Below are 24,293 nucleotides of genomic sequence, written 5' to 3'. Positions count from 1 at the left end.
AGAATAAAGATCTTATGCATATCAGATATGGGTTCATGGGCATGGATGTACATATGACAAGATCTAGTAACAAACTGCTAGAGTGTGTTTGGAGAGCTGCAAAGAAAATCTACATACAACAAATGCTGCAAGGAAAAAAATCTAGAGCTATTCTAGAACATACACATATTGTGCTGGGCACTGCAGATTACAGAAGAATTCATGGACACATTCAACAAATATTTTGTCTTATTAGCTGTTCCCTATTGTTCAGCTCTGGCCTCAACAAAATTAGATAACATTTTGGGGAAAAGATACAGCCCAGCAACCCAGCACTGGATGCTAAGATACAGAAAACCTCCACAGCCACCATGTATTTTCCTTTGGTGCTCATATAAGAAGGAATGAAGGATAACCAAACACTGCAGAAGACTAACATGCTAAAAGTGATGAACTTGGCTTCATTGAAACTGTTAGGTAACTTCCTGGCAAAGAAAGCTACTGTGAAACTGACCATGGCCAAGAAGCCCATGTAGCCAATGACTGAGTAGAACATTGCCACAGACCCCTCATTGCATTCTAGTATGATTTCTTCTGTCATTGAGTGCATGTCAACATCTGGGAATGGGGGATAAGTTGCCAGCCACACAGTACAGATGCCTGCTTGAATAAAGGAGCAGAAAAAGACAACAGAGTAGGCCAGTCCTTTTCCCACCCATTTTCTCATTATTGATCCTGGTCTGGTGGCCATAAAAGCCAGAACCACAGTGATAGTCTTTGCCAACACTGAAGAAACAGCCACTGAGAAGATGATCCCAAAAGCAGTTTGCCGAAGGAGACATGTCACCTTCTGAGGTTCACCAATGAATAGCAAGGCAGAAAGAAAGCAGAGCAGGAGGGAGAGGAGGAGAGTGTAGGTCAAGTCCCGGTTGTTGGCTTTGACAATGGGAGTGTCATGGTGCTTTATAAAGATTCCTAGTACCAGAGCTGTGATAACTGAAGAGAAGAGAGAAAAAGAGGCTAAACTGACCCCCAATAGTTCTTCATAAGACAAGAAATTTATTTCCTTGGGGATACATGCATCCTGGTTTTTGTTTGGATAATGTTCACCTGGGCACTTAAAGCAGTCACCCATGTCTGAAAAAGAAATGAGTCTCTGTCAATCTTATATTCATCCCATAAACATATCTATATCTGTTCCTCTTAGAGGTATTAAATGTACATCACTCTTCAAGTAATGATTTCTCTGTGATAGTTGCACACATCTGGAACAAAGCACCAAATATTGTTCATGACTAAGGACAGTGATCTACTTAGCCAGCTCCATAATCATGGTGCCTACATTTTAGATTTTACTCATAGTTTAATGCTGATTTTAAGGGGGGTTGTTATGTATTTGTCTATATACCCAAAGGAAGACTCGGGACACAGAATTATCTGAGATTATATATCTACAAACCAAATTAAAGCTAGCAAAACCAAAATATAGTTTGAATGGAAAAGTTTCCTAAGACAGAAGAAAACATGTCACTTCCTACTCCTAGGTATGTTTACAGGAGACACCTGTCACCTTGGAGCAAAAGATTGGAAAGAAAATTCTAATAACCTTTGGTTGGTGACCTGAGAAGCACACACTGGCCGCATCAGGTTAGCATTCACCCCAGTGTGCATGCCAGCCTAAAGGGCACACCCAATGACCCCAATCAAGGCAGCATAAAGTGACTCAAGAGTGTCCTTAACCCAATACTTCCTCAGTTATTTATCCCACCTCTCTTGACTTGTATTTTCTGTCTGGACTAACAGACAATTAAACTAAACTAAAGAGTACGAAGTAGGCAAAATAGAGAAATATCAAGGTGAATTATGGGCTCACTCCCAAATTCCTATTCAGCTCCGAAATGACCACCTAACCCAAGCCTACATTGCATTGGGAAGGAGCGGGGGGTGGGGCTCTCCAAAGAGAAGTCTGCAGCATTCAGGGAGGATCAAAGCTTAAAAGCCTGCTCCCCCTCTCTATGATTGCACCACACATTAAGGTTGGCCACCCACAATTCCTCTTCAGGAAGAGACCACTTAAATCTCCTTTCCTGGGGGAAATGGAGTGTGGCAAATTTGCCCCCACTCAAGTGTAGAAGTGGCATTCTGTTGTAAGTTGTTTCAAGTTACTTTGTGTAAACAAACAAACTAGATTATGATGTTACCATGTTCAAGAAAAACAGCAGAAGAAAGTATGGTTTTTTCAAGACCCAAGGGTGATATTTTCTGGTTCACTTTTAGTAGGAGACCAACATGAAGCTGCCCCGGCTTCTTATGTCAATCTGTGATTTCCTGCTTCCTCCACCACCACATCTACAGGGCCTCTGCCAAGGCCTAGAAGCATGCTGTGGCCACCGACATGCTTCAGGAACCATGCCACACTTGCAGTGTGGCACAGGCTTCCAGAAGTATGCCAGTGGTTTTGCCGGGCCTCGCGGCAGCACCAAGCCTAACAGAATCTTGTGGTGGCAGCAGGTCTCACCAGACCTTATTGCACATATATTCAAATAACATATATTAATTCATACCTTTTCATTCAAACATTTATTTTTTAAAAAATAGAATGAGTTTATGACTATTCTTCTAGGTGGTTTTTTTTTGGGGGGGGGAGATTTAGTTCAATTTGTCATACCCTTAATTATCTTAGGTTATCCACTGTTATTTTAGTTTATTGTGAGTTTATTTTGCATTAATATTTTAACTGATTTCTAGAGGTGTGTATTGACATATTTCATTATATTCTACATGGCCCTGTAGCCATATGGTGAAGTGCAACATAGAAAATCTATCTATCTCTATATAAAGTGGTCTTTACAAACCTATCCCTCTAGACTGCATTCATTTTATTAATAAACCTATACAATATAAGCCTTACCCTCCTCATGTGAAATCTTTCCTTCTGGACATGAGATGCAATCATAGCAGCAAAATGGCTTCCCTTCCTTCACTTTCTTGCTAGAACCTGGACGGCATCTTTCCACACATTCAGAAATAGGTTGTGTCTAATTCATAAAGCAGATAGGACAAAAACCAATAATCTTTCCTTTGGTGACCTTTAAAGCTTCGAGGTGGGCTTTTCATTTTCAGATTTATCTTTAACAAGCAAGATAAACAAGATTTATCTTTGGCTGCTAGTAATGCATGGTTCCATCATATGCTAACATGCTTTTGAAGTCTTGGGACCATGTTATGTGACTCCAGTCCCACAAATGCATGCCCAATTATCACTATAAAACTGGAAAATTAGGATTAGCATTTGGAATTCATCTTTGTTCTACCCATCTCTGTCCAGTCTTTCAACCATTACCACTAGTGGTGTCCTTCTACACCAATGGACTGGAATATGCTGGAAATATGCTGGAAAGTAGTAAAAAGTTGTAAAAAGTACCAGGAATGTGGGTGTAGAGGAGATTTCATGTATATTTTATATATATATATATATATATATATATATATATATATATATATATATATTATAATGCCATCTAGTGCTTAATGTATCAGTTCAGAGTTAAATGAATTTTGCTTCATGTTTGGATTGTTGAATATTACCTGATAGAATTGTTAAGATAAATAATGAAAATATGAGTTGAAATCGGTTTATTTCTAACATATGCGGGATCAGGCTAATGGCCCATCTAGTCTAGCATCTGTTCTCACAATAACCTGTAGGAAACCTGCAAGGAGATCTGAGAACAGGAACACTTTTTGCTTCACCCCATACTATTCAGGTGCCTCAGACTGTGGAGGCAGAACATAGTCATCATAACTAATAGCCATTCTTAGCCTGAACCTCCAAGAATTTGTCCAATCCACTTTGAAACCATCCAAGTTGGTGGCCATCCTGTGGGAATAAGTTCCATAGTCTAAGTATGCACTGTGTGAATTACTTTCTTTTATCTGTCTTCAGTTTCATCCACAGGTTCTAGTGTTATGTGAGAGGCGGAAAAACTGCTCTGGGACACGGGGGGCACTGTGGGTTAAGCAACAGAGCCTAGGACTTGCCGATCAGAAGGTCAGCGGTTCGAATCCCCACGACGGGGCGAGCTCCCGTTGCTCCGTCCCTGCTCCTGCCAACCTAGCAGTTCGAAAGCATGTCAAAGTGCAAGTAGATAAATAGGCACCGCTCCGGCGGGAAGGTAAATGGCGTTTCTGTGCGCTGCTCTGGTTCGCCAGAAGCAGCTTAGTCATGCTGGCCACATGACCTGGAAAAACTGTCTGCGGACAAACACCAGCTCCCTTGGCCAATTAAAGCGAGATGAGTGCCGCAACCCCAGAGTCATCCGCGACTGGACCTAATGGTCAGGGGTCCCTTTACCTTTATCCATTTTCTCCATGCCAAGCATAATGTTATGAAGTATATTAACTTTTACAAATTTATATAAAGTATATTCGTTTGAGTAATACCTCAGGAAATTAATTTTGTGTATCATTACTGACATCCAGTACTTCAAGGAACAAGTAGTAGCTGGTAACTGCTATTAAGTGGATCCTACCTGGTTAAACCAGTTGTTCCATGTGATGGCATTCTCACTGATGGTTAATACTTGTTCTGAAGGGGCCCTAGGATCAACCTTTCCAATCTTTACTTTAGATATATTTGAACCACATAAATAGTTGATGATATCAAATCCAGCTACTAACTTCCCATCTTGGTCAAAGGAAATCTTCTGTCCAGCACTGTTGTTAAATGAGATATGTCTCAGAAGGTGATGGAGCTAGATTGAAAATATAAAGCTTTAGAAAATGATGCAGGTGGGTCATGAAATTGCATTTGTCTCATAATTCCGGCATTTGCTAATTTGTTTTGCAAAGTTATTGAGCTTTTTTAGAAACCCATTCATGCCCCCTCAAGAGTGAGGGACACAGGTTCCAGACCCTACTCACCACATGTTTAAGTCTCTACCTCCACCCATCATCAACATAACCTATCAACATAAATATCCACTATGCACCACTAACTGTGGCAGCTTGGCATGACAGTATGGAATAGGAGGGGGGGGAATGCCTCTGTAAGCCAATCACAGAAAAGGACAAAAAAATATTCTTGCCCCCAAATAAGGCAACCAGTTAAATTCACACTGGGAGGGCAGGTTGGATCCTGTGCTCAGAAAGAAAGAGGACAAAAAGGCAGAAAGCATCACCTTAAATACCTCTGCCCCCCCCCCTTGCTGAAATTTTCTAGTATCAGAAACTGGAGTGGCTGCATGCAAGTCTTTCTGTCCCCGCACAAAAGCAATCCTGCCTGGACCACTTTTGCAGCCAGATGCAGGAGCAAACTTTCCTAAGATTATAAAAGACGTAGCTTCAAAATGTGGATTTCTGTACTGGTTACAAAGATTTTAGGGTTCAGCACATACACAACGAATAAGAAAGTAGAGATAGCTTGATGGTTGAATTAAATATGATGGTTCTAGCTTTCAGAAAGACTAAGGAAGATATAACCATAAGTACTGAAAGAGTATAGGGAGACAGCTTACTTCTCAAATTAGTTTAACTACACCCCATGAGGATGTTTAGCTAACTACCTTCCAATATGGTTGATTCTGAAGCTTCAGATCCCCTTCATCCAGCATTGCTATGTTTTTCAGTCTTGAAGAAGACATGGCATGTAATGCATGAGCTACAGCATAAACAGCATTGTAGACACTGTAGCTATGGCCAGTCATGCTCATTTCAAAATAGGTGGACGGAAGGTCCACCAGCTTCTCCTCTCCTGTGCAAATATTCTCAGGCACCTCACCCACTGTTGTATTTGGAAATGCACAGTCAAAAGCTTGTTGCCAGAAGTCCCTGATGAAACCATCTCTAGAAGTGCTGAAAGGGTTTCTGCCCTCAGCGAACTGGTGAAATCCTGGCACATCATTGTACTGATATGAGAAGGCTATTGCACCATTGAAAGTTTCTATATCCCAATTCCTTTGATAGGAGAATGAATTGAGCTCTATCTGGGCTGTTGTTATCCACACTTTGCCTTTAGGTTTCTTTGCCATGTGGTCCACACCTGACAGAAATGACAACCATCTAAAAAATGGCAAGGAATAAGATTCCCCACAAGCCACAATTACATTGGCTTTGCTGTTTCTTATTTTATCATTTATGTTTTTCCCACGATCCACCATGCTGGTAACCTCTGGGATAAAAGTTGGAATGGGGATTCTTTCTATGAAGGCAAGACAGACACCTTTCTGGGGAAACGTTGGAAGCACAGTTTGCACAAATCTTTCTCCATTGTCAGTATCCATAACAACGGTCCCAATCCACGTCCACCTGAAGTGCAGAAGCAGATGGAGAATCCCATCATACTGAAGGTCTTCCTTAGGGACCATCTGGTAGAAGAAAAGGCCTGGGGTTTTATAGTTCGTCTCCAGAGCAGGGCTGTATGTTAGCTAAGGATACATGTGAAGATGGAATTGAAGATAAAAATTCACTTTTGGTGATTTAAACTCCCATTCATTGCCCATCAGTGCTAGAGAAATTGGCACTATTGGCACATGTCATTTCTACTCTTGACAGCCATTTTACTTGCAAAATTAGTGAACTGTATGAAGGTGTCTCAAATTTAAAGTTGTTTTATGATCTGTCTGCAAGTGATGCATTTTTAGAATAATTATCAGAGTTTTATTCAGTGAAATTAAGAAGGATGAGATATAAATATTTTTAATAAAGAGGCAATGCTATATAAGTTCCATGCAGGTTTTCTGCAAATATACAATAATCACTGCTCAATAAACAGCTGGTTTGGAAGCTTCCTAAATTACCTTTTTCCGAGGGCTATTTACAGAGTGGGGTGCATTATGATAATATGTAGTCCTGAAGAATCTCATTGAGATTCATGAATCAATTCACAGTAAACATTCTGAGGGAAAAACAAAGTAATTAAGTACTTTGAACTTTTAAAATACTGAACTAAAAGTCAATGAGAATGTGGCATTTATAGGTTATGAACGGGCCATACAGACTGTGTTTTCCTGCACACCAGAAGGGAGAATCAGGAGGCCAGTTTTGGTTATATTTATTAAACATAACCAAACATAATTAAGTGCAGTCAGGTTGAATCTTTGCAGACTGGTGAAAACACCAAACTCTGCAAAACTACCCCAGCTGAACTCCATCAGTTTAATCGCATGGGATGAAGCAGTTTCCCATCTCTCATTAAATGGGATCCCTGGGAGTTTGTGACTTGACTGGTGTACCCCACCGCTGTTGGTACATGTTACACAGGGGGCATCCAGAAGGCCAGACAGGGCACCATACCAAACAGCCTTCTAAGCTGGTTGGCAGTGAAAGGAGTGCTCATACCTAAGCATAGAAACATTGGATGCTTGATGATGATCAAATCCACTTACCAGTTTAGGAAATGAAACAGAGAAATTCACAAAGCTAATCTGTATCAGTAGAGGGTAACGTGGAGTAGGCAAAAAGAAGCAAACAAAAACCTAACATTGATTTAAAAATATCCCGGAAATTCCAGTTTACACCCTGTATAGTCAAATGCCTAGTCCCATATTGCCAAACATTGGAAAGGTAGATGGCATGAAGATTTAAAAAATAAGAGGTTGCGGGTGGCACTGCCATTAAAATGAGGATGCACTTCCCAATCTGATTGACCCCTTGTACCATGTGAAATCCTGCTTAGTCACTTCTTCCAGAAGGAAGACTCCCATGATTTCCTTAATAAAAAGAAAGAGAGTAGCAAACTTGCTCTCATCCAAAGAAGAGGGCTAGCACCTAAAAATGATGAGGATGATGTTGATTTAAATTTGTGTACCACCTTGTGTACCATCTGAAGCTCTTAGGGTGGTTCACTGCATAAAAATGTACAAAACATAAAATGCACAATAAAAATGAGAAGAAAAACAAAATAAAACAATAACACCCCTCTCCCACAGATGACACTAACATGTAAGATAAGATTCATTTGTTGCCTTCAAAAGCATCCATTGCACCCAACTATGACTAAGGAGTTGTGAAGGAATTGTAAACTTGTCATACTCTTATTTGCATAATCTTACCTGTGGAATCTTGTGCATATCCAAGAAAATGGCCATATTAGAAGAAATTTGGGAATCCAGACCACCAATTACTGCAGTTAGCTTATTACGTAGATCACAGTTGTAGTTTGGGGAAAATCTCTCCAAACTGTACATGAGTAGCATTGTAGAATGGTAGGTCCACATAGAATTGTAATAGTTGTCATAGATGTGGAAGCCCAAGGTAACATTGGGTAAGATCTGAGAGTTTTCATTAATCTCCTTCACTGCGAAGACCAAGGCCACAATATGCTGGTAATTCTTAGGCAATACTCTAGAATGAGAGTTACATTTTGTATCAGAAGGATATTCTACAATTTATCATCATGCATATGCACATATAATCACCATATTAAAAAAACACAGAACACATAATAAAACCAAAACCAAAGACAACCTAATAATCCCCCCTCCCACAAGACATTTTAAAAGGGCATCAGATGACAATCAGCCCATGGCTTGCTTACCACCAATCATTCTACTTCTAAGATAAAAGAAGCCAATATTAAGTAAAAAAATTAAACCCTTACAAAAAATCTTCCATCAGTGGCTGTGGAGGTTCTATCGTGAAATCTGGTGAGAAGGAGATGAAGCCACCATGGGAAACAACAGCACCAATGAGGAGGTCTCCTGATTGATGATACTTGTGGAATGGAGGGTGTGGATACCAGACCCTGCATTTAACAGTGTGAGCCTTGCATGCTATGTGAGGGAGCAGAATGAGCATCCATAACACCAAGAGAACCATTATCCCCAGCACAAGTTCAATTTTTCCATCTACATGCAGATTCTTCTGTTGAAGTCTATAAAACAGTCCCAACAGCCTGTAAGATTACAATGGCCTAATCTGAATGTTCAAACAGTCCTTAAGTCTGTAATTGCAAATAGAAAGACCTGAGGATCATTCTGATGAATAAATCATTTTAGTTGCTAGCCCTCCCTCTAAGTGCTAGAGGATATACTTATGGCATCCTTCATGGTATATATTGTTAATTTAATTAACAGAAACCACAACTAAGTTGCTTTTTTGTTTTTGTTTCGGCAAGCAGCAGTTAATTATAATACTCATCATGATAATAAATGTAACTACAACTACACAGATGACATTTTGGCTTGTTCGTTGCTTTTTATTTTTGACATGCAGCAACTAATTGCACTGCTCATGATAATGAATGGCATCAAGAATTCAAAATTGAAATTCCCTGAGAAATTGCGCAAGAAAACATGTTTGCCACATCTGAAAAGGGTGTTTCCTCATGCACCTAGTTTGATAGGAAATTATAGAATGTAAATGTTTCTGGGGACTTACAGGAAGGATCAGACACCAGAAAAACAAGGCCTCAGTCTATAGCTGTCAACTTTCAGATTTGAAAATAAGGGATCAGCAGCCTCACCTGTCCTGGGGACAGTCTACAATATATCTAACAATCCAGGATAGCAGCGGGAAGCAGCGGGAAATGGCACTGGAATAAGGGAATTTCCCGCAAAAAAAGGGAAGGTTGACAGCTATTCCTCAGTCTGGAAACAGATGAATTTATTTATTTGTGTATTGAATGTATATACTACCCGTCCTCCTAAAGGAGCCCAAAAATTCAATCTTGTCTGCTTTAAAATGTGCTTTAGTAATTTTGCACTTAGTTTATAAATCAATAAAGCAAACACGACAGCATAGAAATAGCAGATCACATCAGGTGTGCCAACTTGAATGAAATATTGTGGGGGCCCAGGTAAGCCCTGCCCTGCAAAATTGATCACATGACACAGTACAGACACACCATTTGAATGGGAATGCCCATCAACTTTGTGGGGCCCTGGCCCCTTAAATATTTATTGTGGGGGCTGAAGCCCCCATGGCCTCTAGGAGTTGGTAATAATAATAATAATAATAATAATAATAATAATAATAATAATAATTTATTTCTAACCCACCCATCTGGCTGGGTTTTCCCAGCCACTCTGGGCAGCTTCCAACAAAAGATTAAAAATACATGTTGTATGGATCACATGTTGATGGATAGTAGACGTAAATAATATAAGTGACTACTGTATCTTATACTTCACAGAAGAACTACAAATATAGGATATAAGCTGAAAAGAAGCTAAGATGGGGGTGCATTTAAAATATTAATATAACTCTAGAAAAATCATACCATTCTCACATATTTTATATGTCTGCCAAGGCTGTTGTGAAGTAGTGCAACAGCTGTGCCCTGTTACTATAATAAATAAGTTTAAATTATTTAATATTAAACTACTAATATAAATAAATCTTCTAGTGAATTCTAGGTTGTTGATGTGTGTGTCTGCTTTTATCAAATGCAGATATAAGAATAACAACATTCCAATATGTCTTCTTCATGCTTATATACAAATATCATTCGTTAAAAATGCATAGCTACAGATTTAAAGGCAATTATGCACTCTGATTGTCACAATGTTGACTGTGCCATTTCAAAAAAAGAAGGGGGGGATTCGTTTTGTTCTCCCTTATTTTTTAGCTACCAGAACTTTGACCTGACTCATAAATAAATATTCCCAACTGGAAATAGGCTAGTGATACAAATTAATCCCTATTGTTCATGCAATCAAATTATTATGGCAGTGCTAAATATAAATATTTTGCTACTAATTAGTTCAACAATTTGCTTATTTATTGGTTTGCCAAGGACGCATCATTTTAGCTACTCTCTCAGAATAAAGCACCACAAGAACTAGTTTTCCCCAACGGGGAGATATATGAGATATATATATATATATGAATCTGAAATAACCTATAACCTATGATAGATACATAGCCAAGACCTGCAAGATGCATTTAGAAGACAATGTGTTGAAAGGTAAAACAAAATTCATTTATTTAGCTGCCTTTCCTTTAAATATTTTAAAAAGACAAACTTTGAGTTGGATCCAGACTCAATTCTACAGCAAGATCCACCAGCATGAGTGGAGTTAGGATCCAGCAGATCTCTGGTTGAGCTGGGAGGTTCCCGGAACACCCAGACTACACCAGCTTATCTCCCCATCCTTATCTGAGCTGGGATCCAGTCATCTGAGTTGAGCCTGGAGAATCTTAAATTGGCATAAGCTCTAAAACAGATGGGGGGGGGGATAGAGGGAAGGGAGACCTAGGTTGGATTTCAAACCCTTTCAGCTCAGGCATGTGTCCTGGAGACCTGGTGTACATTAAGCCAGCAAGATGGAGGGTATAACTCAATACACATTTTAAAGGCGTCTTTCCCTCCTGTCATATTTAGGCTGGCTCGGCCATAAGTAGCCCTGCCCCTGAATAGAGTTTGGATCTGATGTACTTTCTGCCAGTTCAGTTTACACTGGGCTTGCTTCACACAAGCTTCCTGTGCATAGGATTGTTCCCTTAGTCATGCTAAATAGAGCCATTGAAATCTTGCCTACTTTGTTCACCTTCACAGGTTAGCTCTTGCTCCCTGGGAAGGGGTTATTGTGAGTGGATCCACAACATCAGGAGAGCAGCAGGTTCCCTGCACAATCAGGTCTAGTTTCCCTTTGTATGACAGAGCACCAGAGACTTGGTTTTAGAAATATAACAATTAGAACATGTGCAGAGGAGGGCAGCTAAGAAGATCAAGGGTCTGAAAACCAAGCCTTATGAGGAATGGTTGAGTGAGTTGGAGATGTTTAACCTGGAAAAGAGGAGACAGAGAGGAGATATGATTTGTTGTTGTTTAGTCGTTTAGTCGTGTCCGACTCTTCGTGACCCCATGGACCAGAGCACGCCAGGCACTTCTGTCTTCCACTGCCTCCCGCAGTTTGGTCAGACTCATGTTTGTAGCTTTGAAGACACTATCCAACCATCTCGTCTTCTGTCGTCCCCTTCTCCTTGTGCCCTCCATCTTTCCCAACATCAAGGTCTTTTCCAGGGAGTCTTCTCTTCTCATGAGGTGGCCAAAGTATTGGAGCCTCAGCTTCACGATCTGTCCTTCCAGTGAGCACTCAGGGCTGATTTCCTTCAGAATGGAGAGGTTTGATCTTCTTGCAGTCCATGGGACTCTCAAGAGTCTCCTCCAGCACCATAATTCAAAAGCAGATATGATAGCCATCCTCATATATCTCAAAGGTTGCCACATGGAAGGTGGAGAAGCTCATTTTCTCCTGCTCCACAGAGTAGGACCAGAACCATTGGCTTCAAGTCACAAAAAAGGAGATTCCGACTAAATATAAGGAATAACTTTCTAATGGCAAGAGCTGTTTGATACAGGAACAGACTCTCTCGGAAAGTGGTAGACTTTCTTTCATTTGAGATTTTTAAGCAGAGGTTGGGTGACCATCTGTCATGGATGCTTTAGTTGAGATTTAGTTGAGATTTAGTTGAGATTCCTGCATTGTGAGGTGCTGGACTACATGGCCCTTGGGATACTAGCCAGCTCTACAGTTCTATGAGTCTATGAATTTTGTCCAAAGGTTCTGGGCAAGTTTGAGGAATCAAAGATTACAAGCCTCTATATTAGGGGTAGCTAATTTCCCATCACCCCCTGCCAGGATGGTCAGTGGTCAGGATGATGGGAGCTGTGATCCAACAACAGCAGAAAGCACCATGTTGGCTACCCCTGCTCTATGTATTCAAATATTTAAATTTTGCAGAATGTACAAATGTGCAAAATTTGTACTAGCAAATACTTCTTGGAAGCAGCCCAGCTGCCACTCACCAGAAGAACAATGGAGATGAGTTTCCTACATAACTAAATGTGCAAATGGCTTAGGAAGAGAGTTAACTGGAAAGAAGTTTTTGTATTGCTCAATATGATTGTACATTCCATTTGATTATAGGGAGTCAAATTATTCAGATTCTGTTAAACAGATACCCTGCTCTGCTTGTCTTCCTCTTCCTCATCAACCGTGTGTCTGTTTTTCAGGTGGAAATGCAAGCCCTAATCAAACAGTGATCACAGAATTTATTCTCCTAGGATTTGGGAACCTTCATGAGCTAAGAATGCCTACATTTGTAATATTTCTTGTGGTCTACATAGTAACATTAATGGGGAATATAATGATCACAGCGGTTGTGTTAACTGACCACAGCCTTCATACCCCCATGTACTTCTTCCTGGGAAACCTCTCTTTCTTGGAAATATGGTACACCACTAGTGTGGTTCCGAAGATGCTGAAAACATTACTGACTGCCCATGAGGCCATTTCCTTCTCAGCTTGTCTCCTCCAGTTTTACATCTTTGGCTCACTGGCAGTTACCGAGTGTTTTCTTCTAGCAGCAATGTCCTATGATCGCTACGTAGCCATATGCCAACCACTGCATTATGGAAACTTAATGAACTTCAGAGTGTGCATTCAGCTAGCGATAGGGTCATGGGTTGGTGGGTTTATTTCCTTATTTGTCACCATGCCAATGGTTTCTGTGCTGCCTTTCTGTGCCTCTAATAAGATTGATCATTTCTTCTGTGATTTGGCACCTGTGGTTAAACTTGCCTGTGGAGACACACGACTGGTGAGAATCCTTTCTTTCCTTATTGCTTCTCTTGTATCCTTCTCTCCATTCCTTCTTACCATTCTGTCATACTGTAAAATCATCTCCACCATCCTCAAGATCCCATCTGCCAAAAGCAAACAAAAAGCCTTTTCCACCTGCTCCTCACATCTCATTGTGGTTACAGTGTTCTATGGGACACTGATGGTGGTGTATGGTGTACCTACAACAACTTGGTATCCCAACTTAAGCAAAGTCTTTTCTGTGCTCTATATAGTTGGGACACCAATGGTCAATCCTATTATATACAGCCTGAGGAACAAGGATGTCCAGAATGCATTGAGGAAACTGTTGACTAGAAATCCTGCACTGGCATGTGAATGAAAACTTTGACACACCCTTTGAATGTGGGGAACAACAAAGTATCTGCTAATTTGTATTTTAAAATGATGTCTACCATATTTGGCAGATATAGGTATGTAGGATATTTTCAACATACTTATATAAGCACCATTTATTTCTTTACAAAATCTACTTTTTGAAAGGTTTAGTTATCTCATTTCGCTTGTTTTACAGCCAATGGTAATCTATAATGCTCATAAGTGATCCTTATAGGCAGCCCTTCATGCAACTTGAGTGTGATGAGTTGTATGTGATGGAGTGGACCACCTAAACCAGCATTAGTTACTATAGCAAGGATTTGAAACTGAGGTTTCCTGACTTCATTTTGAAGACAGGTACTGGAAGTCAAAACAAGGATCTTCACCCTACAAAGCACGTGCATTTTACTCTCAGTCTAGAAGTGTCCACTTTTTATTAATCTGTGGGTTGAACAAGAATGCAAGAAGTATTATCAGAATGTTGGCTTTGTGAGGGAGAGAAGAGCATTGTGTGGAGAGGGATCTTTAAATATTTTTTTAATAAAAAAATTGTCATATACTATTTCTTGTGGTTTCTTTGTTTGTTGGTTTCCCTTGTCTTGGGTAATTTCAAACTCTACTCTCCCTTGCAGTGCTGTACAACAGCAGATTTGTCATCATCTTCCTTGCTTTTGGAAGTTGAAGAAGCAGTAACTAAGCTTCCAAGTTTTACTGTTGTTTGTCATTAGTATATTATAGTGGAATTTGAAGATGTGGGATGATAATAAAGTAGAGATGGCATTTTGTTTTCCTTTAATGGTATTTTCTCTTTTATATGTTTTACGAGTCTTGTACAACTTTGCGATCATAGATAAGCTCTTGGAATTCAACAGAGCTTACTCCCAAGTAAGTATTGTTCATAGATTGTAGTCATGACACATGGCTGATCAGGGATATAGATCCAGGTCTCCTCAGACAATTTCCAAGATGCTAACTACACCAAACTACATTTGGGAGTCCCAGTTGGCTACAGGGTTTGTTATGATGAGCTCCTAACTTCAAAATGCACCACTACACCAATGGTCCATTATTATCTAACCCAAGGGAATTAAAAAGTGACGGTTCTGAATATGTGACAAACACATTTTCTCCAGCATTTCCACTGGGAATACCTAGCACTTAAGGAATAACTACTTTCCTGTTTGATTATTAAGAGGACTATAATTAAAGCTGCTGCTTCTCAAAAATCCTTGTGGATGTTCAGTGATAACTGTCAAAGAATACTATAAATCTAATCAGAATAGATAGGGTCTGGTATCCAAATGTCTGAGTTTGAGACGCCCAAATTGCAACCTCTCAGGAAACTAAATTACCATTCAAATTAGACAATTTTCATCTTGGAGATGCTGCTCATAGTATTGCCAGAAAAATAGTGGTTTCTGTGTAGAATGAAGATTGTATTGTATTAAGGATGGTTGTTTTAGTAATCTTTCTGCTCGAACTGTTTCCTTACATGGTATGTCAGGCTCACATAGCAAAATGCAGGCTCCAAGGTCCTCAACGTCCACTTCACATGTATCATCAGCCAGGAAATTTCATCATCGGTGGCATTGTTTCCCATGGTGGCTTCTTATCCACTCCAGCAACATTCATGGAGGAACCTCCACCAGTCCTGCCTGAAGAACTTGTGTAAGAACTCAGCCTCTCATGGTCAATCCCAGAGCAGCAGCTTCAGAACAATGGTTGATGCTGCAAATGTCAACTCAGTTATCTTTGATTTAAATATAACATACTGATCTGAAAACTCACATGAATCAGCTGTGAAAAAAGGAATAGTTTAGTTCTTGGTAGGGGTGTATAGCAGTCTAGTAGCACAGTAGTAAACTCAACTGAATTCAATATGATTAACTTCTGAGTACATATTTAGGGACGCGGGTGGCGCTGTGGGTAAAAGCCTCAGCGCCTAGGGCTTGCCGATCGAAAGGTCAGCGGTTCGAATCCCCGCAGCGGGGTGCGCTCCCGTTGCTCGGTCCCAGCGCCTGCCAACCTAGCAGTTCGAAAGCACCCCCAGGTGCAAGTAGATAAATAGGGACCGCTTACTGGCGGGAAGGTAAACGCCGTTTCCGTGTGCTGCGCTGGCTCGCCAGATGCAGCTTTGTCACACTGGCCATGTGACCCGGAAGTGTCTCCGGACAGTGCTGGCCCCTGGCCTCTTAAGTGAGATGGGCGCACAACCCCAGAGTCTGTCAAGACTGGCCTGTACGGGCAGGGGTACCTTTACCTTTACCTTTACCTTTTTACATATTTAAATGTTCCAAGTGCTGAAGATCCTTCTGAAACAATCTGCAACTCTCATTCTAGGGTGGTGCCCAAGGCTTACCAGCACATCCTGGCATTGGCATTTGCAGTCAAGGAGATCAATGGATGCTCCCACATTTTACCCAATATCACCTTGGGCTTCCACATCTATGACAGCTATACTAATGCAAGGAAGACGTATCTTGCCACACTGATACTTTTATCCAAGCTGGAGAAAAGTGTCCCCAATTATCTATGTGATATTGAAAATAATCTGGCAGGGGTTATTGGGGGACTCGACTCTGAAATCTCCTTTTATGTGGCAACCATTTTGGATATCTATAAGATTCCACAGGTATGACACTTATGGGCAATACCTCTTTGCAATCTAAGGATCCACCCTTTCATTTCTACTATGCACTTTAATGACAACATTGCTTTGCAATATATTTGCATGGGAGGGGAGAATAATTCATTTTATTTTTTAAAAAAATAATTTTTATTAACAGGCCAATCAAATCACATTAATTCCAAATCACATTAGTTCCAAATTACACAGCCAAATTTTTTAAAATTTTGTTGGGGGTACCCATACTTCGAGCTCCGAAAGGGATCCAAACATCACTCTTGCTGCTGCTTTAATTTTCTGTCCAGATAGTCTCTTTGTTATTTTCCTCATCTTCTTGTTGTTATCATATATTCATTTCCTTGTGATCTCTGATAGTCTTCACAAGCGGGTTGAAAACAGAGAATAATTCATTCTCTATTTCAACCCCCTCCCCTTTCCAGGAGACTGATATCCCAAGGTCCACTGGTGGGATAATGGACCAGCTATGTTTGGTTATGCATCATTTTCTACTTAGTAAAGAAAGAATGTGCATTCAGTGGGAGGGGGAAAACATTCAAGATTCAAACACACAGGTAAATGGCACTAAAATCCTTCTCCCTCCTCACCGCACCCCCCCAAAAAAGTAATGGGTTTGGGGAAGATTAAACACATAATGAAGTTGTGTTAAGTAGCAGAAACATTCAAGCTTTGCTGGAAAGGAGTAATAGTAGTGAACAGCTGGTTCACAATTGAAATGTGGTTTCGTAAAAGAAGTGTGAGGAATCATGTAAAAAGGAGGCGGAAATCTCAGTTTTGCTCTGTTCTGGGGTCTGTGCATCATGAATAAGAAAGGAGAAGCTCTAGAAAAATAAGTCCCCAACTTACAATTCTGAGAAAGCTAAATAATATCTAATGCACAGGTAGCTGATCCTCTTATTGGGGCCTGATGTGCCCCTCCCATCAATTTTATTCAACCCACAAGACCTACCAAAGTCAGCAATGACACACACAAAAAATCTTTTAAAATAAATAAATAAATAATAGACACAGTGCCTGCCCCCACTCATCAGATCAAATGTTTAACAGCAGGAATGGAAAATTATTCCCAGTTTTCAGCTCATATGAATGTGTCTATTTTGAATAAATGAAAGACAGCCTGCAGCCAACATAATTCATCATATAATGTACATAAATAGTTTGAAATAACTCTGGAAATTATATTTTGTCTCGTCCCTTCCTCCATTCCCTCTTTAGCTCATTTACGGCTCTGCTCCAGTGATGAATGATAAAACCCCAGGGCTTTCCTTCTACCAGTTGACAGCCCAGGAAGACCTTCAATATGAGGGAATTATCTCTTTGCTTCTGCATTTCAAGTGGACATGGATTGGGGTCATTGCAGTGGACAATGACAATGGCGAAAGATTTGTGCATACAGTACTTCAATTGTTTTCTCAAAATGGCATCTGTTTTGCCTTCATAGAAAGAATTCCCAATTTTAGTTTTATCCCTGAAATTAATGACATGTTACAACAGGGGGCAAAAATACATGATAAAATAATGAGCAGCAAGGCTAATGTAGTGGTGAACTATGGAGAATCTTACTCCATGGCATTTTTAAAATGGCTTCCATACCTATCAGAACACGATATGATAAATAATGTAAAAAGTAAAGTTTGGATAACAACAGCTGAGATTGAATTCACTTCATTTGTATATCAAAGAAATTGGGATTCGGGACTATTCAATGGTGCTATAGCATTTGAAATTCACGTCAGTGACCCACCAGGATTTCATCAGTATGTTGAGCACAGAAACCCTTCCAACACAGATGGGGATGGTTTTATCAGGGACTTCTGGCAACAGGCTTTTGATTGTGTGTTCCCAGATATCACTGCAGACCAGGTGGAGGGGAACATTTGCACAGGAGAAGAGAAGCTAGAGAAACTTCCAGGATCATTTTTTGAAATGAGTATGACAGGGCACAGTTACAGTATCCACAGTGCTGTCTATGCCATCGCCCATGCTTTACATGCTATGTCCACATCTAGACCCAAATACATAGGAATGGCATATGGAGGGAGAGTTAAGAATCAGAATCAACTGTTTTGGCAGGTAACAGGTTGAACTTCCTCAACTTGGAAGAGTGCTGTTATTCCTTCACAATGTATGGGTTTCCAAAATACTGTCAACTTGCTCTTTCCTCTCAGGGTTCGGGCATATGGAATATGAGGAGGAACTGAATCTATAATTTTGTGGACAGATGATGGCTGTGTCTTTGTTTCTCTGAGGAAAGAGCAATGATGGCTGTCTCCATGTTTGAGCAGAACCCCCCCCCCCCCGTACATGATAAAGCATTTGCTTGGAGATGTTTTGTGGCCCATTGAGACACCATTTCACTAACAGTGAGGAAGCAGTGGTAACAGTCAACAGAGATGAGCAGCATTCTTGCTATTCCAGTTGTTACAGCAAACCTGCAAATAGCTGTCTAGCTGTGTAGCTGCTATATATGTATAGGCATCCAGAGGAGTAGAAGCAAATGTGATATTCTTGACAATAAATAATTATCTGTCACGTGCATTCCTTTGGCTGTGAAACACCCTTGACAGCCTGCAAATTTTTCCTCAGAGCAGGGGGTCACACACCACTGTTCTGCCTGAGGGATATAACAGGGAGAGAGAGGCCTGACAGAAAGAATGAGAGAAAAACATTTATGTGGGAGAAAATTGGTTGGCTCTCTACATGCTTGTCCCTGACTCCACTCACTGTAGGTTCTGGCCTCAGAGGAAAATGGATTGCTCAGCCCTGTATTAGACTGCAACCTTTTCTAAACACCTGCCTTTTCTGTTTTCGATTTAGCTCCACCACTTTCTGAGAAGTATCTCATTTAACAATACTGCAGGAGATGTGGTATCCTTCAACAAGAATGGGGAGGTAGCATCTAGCTTGGATATTATCAACTGGATTATATTCTCCAATCAATCACTTCATAGAGTCAGAGTTGGAAGGATGGATCCTGGAGCGCCTTCAGATCAAGCATTCACCATTGATAAAGAAGTAATAACTTGGCACAGCTGGTTTAACCAGGTAGAATCCAAGTGACAGGCATTTAGCAAAAGGTCTAATAATAAAGGAGCCCTGATGTTCTATCCTGAACTTTAAAACTGTTTTCATTTGACAACGATGAACACTTGTGAAATACTTGTTTTATTTTGAAAGGAGGATATAGTGTGGACCAAGAAAGGATAAAAAATGAAGATAGGATAAAATGTGACCGAAAGGGGGAGGAAAAAGGACATGGGTGAATGGGGGGAGGAGTGTCCTGAACCACCCACATAACTGGAAGTACATCACACTGGTGCAAACAGTCCCCAGAGCAATGCTAGATAGTCCAAAAGGTAAAATACTGGTCCCAGTCCAATACAACAAGCAAAGTCCACAGTCAAGCAGTAATGCCAGGTTCCTGCCTTGGCAAGAGATCAAGGGTAGAAAAGCCTAGAGTCATCTGAGTGCCCACAAACTTCCTCCCAGAACTAACAAGCCTCATGGTGTCCACCTGGTCAATTAGTGAGCTGGACTGTGCTTCCTTGCCTGCCTCAGTCTTCTAGAGTGTGTTTCCCACTGTTCCTGATGCCTCACAGCCTGCTGTGTCCATAGAGATGGAGGCACCTCTGGTTCTAGTGATGTGTCCTTTTCCCCTGGCTCCCATGGACTTTCAGCTGCCCCTTGAACATCCCCTACTGACCTGTGAGTATCTCCTAAGTCCCCAACCTCTCCTGCCCATTCATCAATTTGTACCAGTTGTGGCTAACACTTCTTGCCAGGATCCTCTTCCTCTTCCTGGGTGTCCTGATATATCATGTCAAGAAGGCAACAGGGGATGAAATGGGGCCAGAGGGAGAAACTGAGAGTTGACAGCAGGAAGTATAGAGGAGACAACTAAAGTTGATAGGGGAGTTGTAGAAGAGAAAAAGGGAAGGGTGGTAGTGAAGGTGGAGATAGTGAAGGAAGGGAAGGACAGGGATGAGGTGAAGAGCCTGGTGCAGGAGTCATGGCACACACTGGTATTTACTGCCATTCTCCTTATTTATTTACATTTTACTTTTGTATACTGTCTGTAAAACTGAGTTATCTTCCCACTGTTATTGATGCATATTTTAATGAATAGCTCAGTTCTGTTCCTTTTAAAAAACAAAACTGGTTTGATGAACATTTTTACTTAAAATGAATATTTTCCGTCAGAATACATATTTAATTACATATTTTGATCAAAGAAACACAATGTGTTGGATAGTTAACTTCACATTCTGATGGTATGGATCAGGACATTTCGTATTAGAATATACAGGGACTGAATTCATCAAATGTCCCCAAATGACTTCCTCCACCTCAGATAGTAGCTGTTGAGACTAGGGTTGGCAATTGCTTCTACAGTGTCCAGTGCTCTCAAGGGAGCCAATTCATACTCTACTGAAATGCTGTGTCACTTTAGTAACACAAAGCTGGATACAGCACCTGAGGGATTCCAAACGTGTTGTTTTTATGATTATCATTCGTCACTTTCATTTATGAATTAGGCCTGTCCTCTTTCGGCCTGCACTGAAAGTTGCCTACCAGGATCTAGCAAGAAAGTGAAAGAAGGAAAGCCATTTTGCTGTTATGACTGCATCCTATGTCCGGAGGGCAAGATTTCAAACCAGGAAGGTAAGAGACATAGACGATTGCACAGTTAGTTGCACTAAGTTCCCTCATAAATGAAGGGGATCTATATCTAGTCATAGCCAACAAGCTACTTTCAAAGGGATAAGAGTCTGATACTGGGCTGACCAGAGCCGATAATCAAACCGGGGGGGGGGGTGGATATTGTATTCAGACTGCAGTAATATGGTACTTGGGAATGGATTCCAAAGCCTATATACCTCATGGGTGCCCAGGAATGATTTTTATGCATGTTGCTTACATCAAGCCATCAGGAAGGTATATCATGTTACATGCTGATTGGTTACAAAGCATTGATGTATACATTGTCATTGAATCAAGGTATTTGCACACTATTCAGCTTTTTCTACTTGTTCTTCAGTTCCATGGTAATACCATCTATCTTCTGCTGCTGCTTCCCTATTCTGAAATCTAAGGGCAGGTTTCCCGCTCCCTCTTTCTCACAAAACTTAGAATATGGTCAATTTTGCACCAGCCACTACTCCCACATCACAGTCATGTATACCTCATCTGACTTACCACATCCTTGCCATTGTAGTCCAATATCATATTATAGCACCACATAGCTCCAAAGCAATTAAACAAGTCCCCACAACAATTCAAAGTATTTTCCAATTTGAATGGATCCATTTCTATTTCTGAGTGTGAGGGAAAGGCATGGGGTGTTTCTGGGACTGATAGTGTATATATATGAGCTAAGGTTAACACTTTTCTTTTCCCAGATATGAATGATTGTACTAAATGCTCAGATGAAAACTATCCAAGCAAGGAACGAGATATATGCATTCCCAAAGGCATCAGCTTCTTGTCGTATGAAGAACCTTTAGGCATCAGTTTAGCTATAGTTGCTCTTTCTTTTGCTTTCATCACAACTCTGGTACTGGGAACATTTCTGAAGAACCACAAGACTCCCATTGTCAAAGCCAACAACCAGAATATCACCTATACTCTCCTTGTCACCCTCTTGCTATGCTTTATTTGTGCTTTACTGTTCATTGGCCAACCAAAAAAGATGACATGTCTCCTGCAACAAGCTGCTTTTGGCATCATATTTTCGGTGGCTGTTTCCTGTGTACTGGCAAAAACTGTCACTGTGATTCTGGCTTTCACGGCCACAAAACCAGGATCCAGGATGAGAATGTGGGTGGGGAGAAGGCTGGCCAGCTCCATTGTCATTTCCTGCTCCCTTATTCAAGCAGGCATCTGTACACTGTGGTTGGCAATCTCTCCCCCATTCCCAGATGTTGACAAACACTCAATGCCTGAGGAAATTATACTAGAATGTAATGTGGGGACTGTGATTATGTTTTACTGTGTCCTTAGTTACATGGGCCTTCTAGCAATAATTAGTTTCACAGTGGCTTTCCTTGCCAGGAAATTGCCAGACATTTTCAATGAAGCAAAGTTTATCACTTTCAGCATGTTGGTATTTTGCAGTGTTTGGTTGTCCTTTGTTCCATCCTACCTGAGTACCAAGGGGAAATATACAGTAGCTGTGGAGATCTTCTCTATCTTAGCCTCCAGTGCTGGTCTATTAGGTTGCATCTTTTCCCCCAAATGTTATATTATTTTGTTGAGGCCTGAGCTGAATAATAGGGAACAGATAATAAGCATTAACAAAATGAAGAAGTAAATATCTGTGTTTTGCTCTATGCTATGTAGGGAAAACACCTCACTTTATTACCAACTTTTATTTACACTGCTGAGTCAACTTCTAACCACTACCACCATATATATGAGGGATGAAGGCCCTGCCCTTTGAATATGTTGATAGTTGCACAGATGCATGTGTGAGAGAAAAAACACTGCTTTATTAGGGTTGCCATATTCCCAAAAGTGAAAATCCAGACAAAGTTGTTCAGCCCTAGCTTTATTTCTCATTTTAAATAAATGAAGCAGTAGTTCTAGTGGAATAATTACGTGTGTTTGGTAACTGAAGCATTTTAAGCTTCCTTTTTCATCAACAAGGTTCCCAGAGTAGCTAGTAAAGATCAGAAGTAAGAAAGCCATTGCCCTTATAGTATGTACATTATATTTTAAAAACACTCTCAAAGCTTCACTTGAACCTTGTGTATTCATGGTCATGTGTGCTCTTGATTTTATTGGGACAGTCACACTTGATCCTGTTCATACTGTTTCAGAATTTAACCCCTACAATATTTTGTTGCTGATCCACACTTGTCCTCTTATTATTTCTGTTTTTCTTTTCTTGGTTCTTTATCATCCCATCCCCAGGTATCCTTTGTCATGGGAAATAGGTTTAGGAACAAACAGAGGTCAGCTCTAGGTATGTGTGTTTCAGAATACAAATGATATCATCATCTGCTACAGTACGAAGGTAACAGCAGAGTCTCTGTGATAATGAGAATATAATGTGCCTTTCAGCTTTTACTGTTCCTTGTGAGGTAGCAGCAAAGTGGAAGTCAAAAATTAAGGATAACAATCTAGCAGTGAATGTGTCATTTCCTTTGATAGTATTTCTCCTTTATACTAGCAGTTTGTCGGGTAACGTTTTTTTTTTAAAAAAACCAACTAGTTTATATTTTTAAATAAAACCTTAAGGTCACATTTTAGCTTACTAAATTTCTTTTTAAAAATAATAATTGTGCTTTACATGTTGAAATTTGTAAAACTATGATGAGATAAGAACCACCGGATTCAGTGGACCTTACTCCAAGACAACTATTATGAACAGTATTTTAGTAATGCCTTATGGCTTATTGGTGATGTGAACCCAGGTCTCCACAGCCTAATTTGAACATTATATGTATACCACTCTCCATTAGGGAGTCCCTTTTAGCTACAGCAGCTGTTAAAATCAGTGCCTAACATCAGAATTCACTACTACACCCTTGTTCCCACATTATCTAAAAGAAGAGAATTCAAAATGATACTAATGGAAATGTAACAGCAGTTCTACAGGGAATCTCCCATTCTGACTTAATAATTATCTTCCTGTTTTATGATCAAAAGTACTGTAATTAATTCTGCTGCTTCCCAAAGCCCCTATGGAGTTGAAGTGAGCACTGGCAAAACTCACAGCAAAACCTGTGGAAGATGATATAAGCATACCCAGTACCATTTAAAAG

General features: G+C 40.3%; 2 protein-coding genes across 2 annotated transcripts; one reads left to right on the top strand and one right to left on the bottom strand.

Annotated features, from left to right (window-relative positions):
* Window positions 1-211: 211 nt before the first annotated feature.
* Window positions 212-8,796, bottom strand: LOC128398648 (vomeronasal type-2 receptor 26-like). The gene is made up of 6 exons (XM_053359896.1): window positions 8,579-8,796; window positions 8,031-8,322; window positions 5,544-6,404; window positions 4,512-4,733; window positions 2,891-3,017; window positions 212-975 (listed from the first exon to the last, which is right to left on the bottom strand). The coding sequence occupies exons 1-6, from the start codon at window positions 8,794-8,796 to the stop codon at window positions 212-214; spliced, it is 2,484 nt and encodes an 827-aa protein (XP_053215871.1).
* A 2,061-nt stretch (window positions 8,797-10,857) lies between these two features.
* LOC128398647 (olfactory receptor 6F1-like) lies at window positions 10,858-13,887 on the top strand. The gene is made up of 2 exons (XM_053359895.1): window positions 10,858-10,885; window positions 12,938-13,887. Exons 1-2 carry the CDS (start codon window positions 10,858-10,860, stop codon window positions 13,885-13,887), a joined length of 978 nt encoding a protein of 325 aa, XP_053215870.1.
* The last annotated feature ends 10,406 nt before the right edge of the window (window positions 13,888-24,293 follow it).

The sequence above is a fragment of the Podarcis raffonei genome, chromosome 13 (assembly GCF_027172205.1).
Source record: "Podarcis raffonei isolate rPodRaf1 chromosome 13, rPodRaf1.pri, whole genome shotgun sequence".
Lineage (NCBI taxonomy): Eukaryota > Metazoa > Chordata > Lepidosauria > Squamata > Lacertidae > Podarcis > Podarcis raffonei.
This window is presented reverse-complemented; position numbering and strand designations above follow the sequence as displayed.

Bases quoted from the DNA above. Each gene is read 5' to 3' on its own strand.
- LOC128398647 (XM_053359895.1), top strand. From the start codon at position 10,858: ATGCATTTAGAAGACAATGTGTTGAAAG. The intron at 10,886-12,937 runs GTAAAACAAAAT...TCTGTTTTTCAG, and splicing joins AGAAGACAATGTGTTGAAAG to GTGGAAATGCAAGCCCTAAT.
- LOC128398648 (XM_053359896.1), bottom strand. From the start codon at position 8,796: ATGGTTCTCTTGGTGTTATGGATGCTCATTCTGCTCCCTCACATAGCA. The intron at 8,323-8,578 runs GTAAGGGTTTAA...CTCTCATTCTAG, and splicing joins CCACTGATGGAAGATTTTTT to AGTATTGCCTAAGAATTACC. The intron at 6,405-8,030 runs GTAAGATTATGC...ATGTATCCTTAG, and splicing joins ATATGCACAAGATTCCACAG to CTAACATACAGCCCTGCTCT.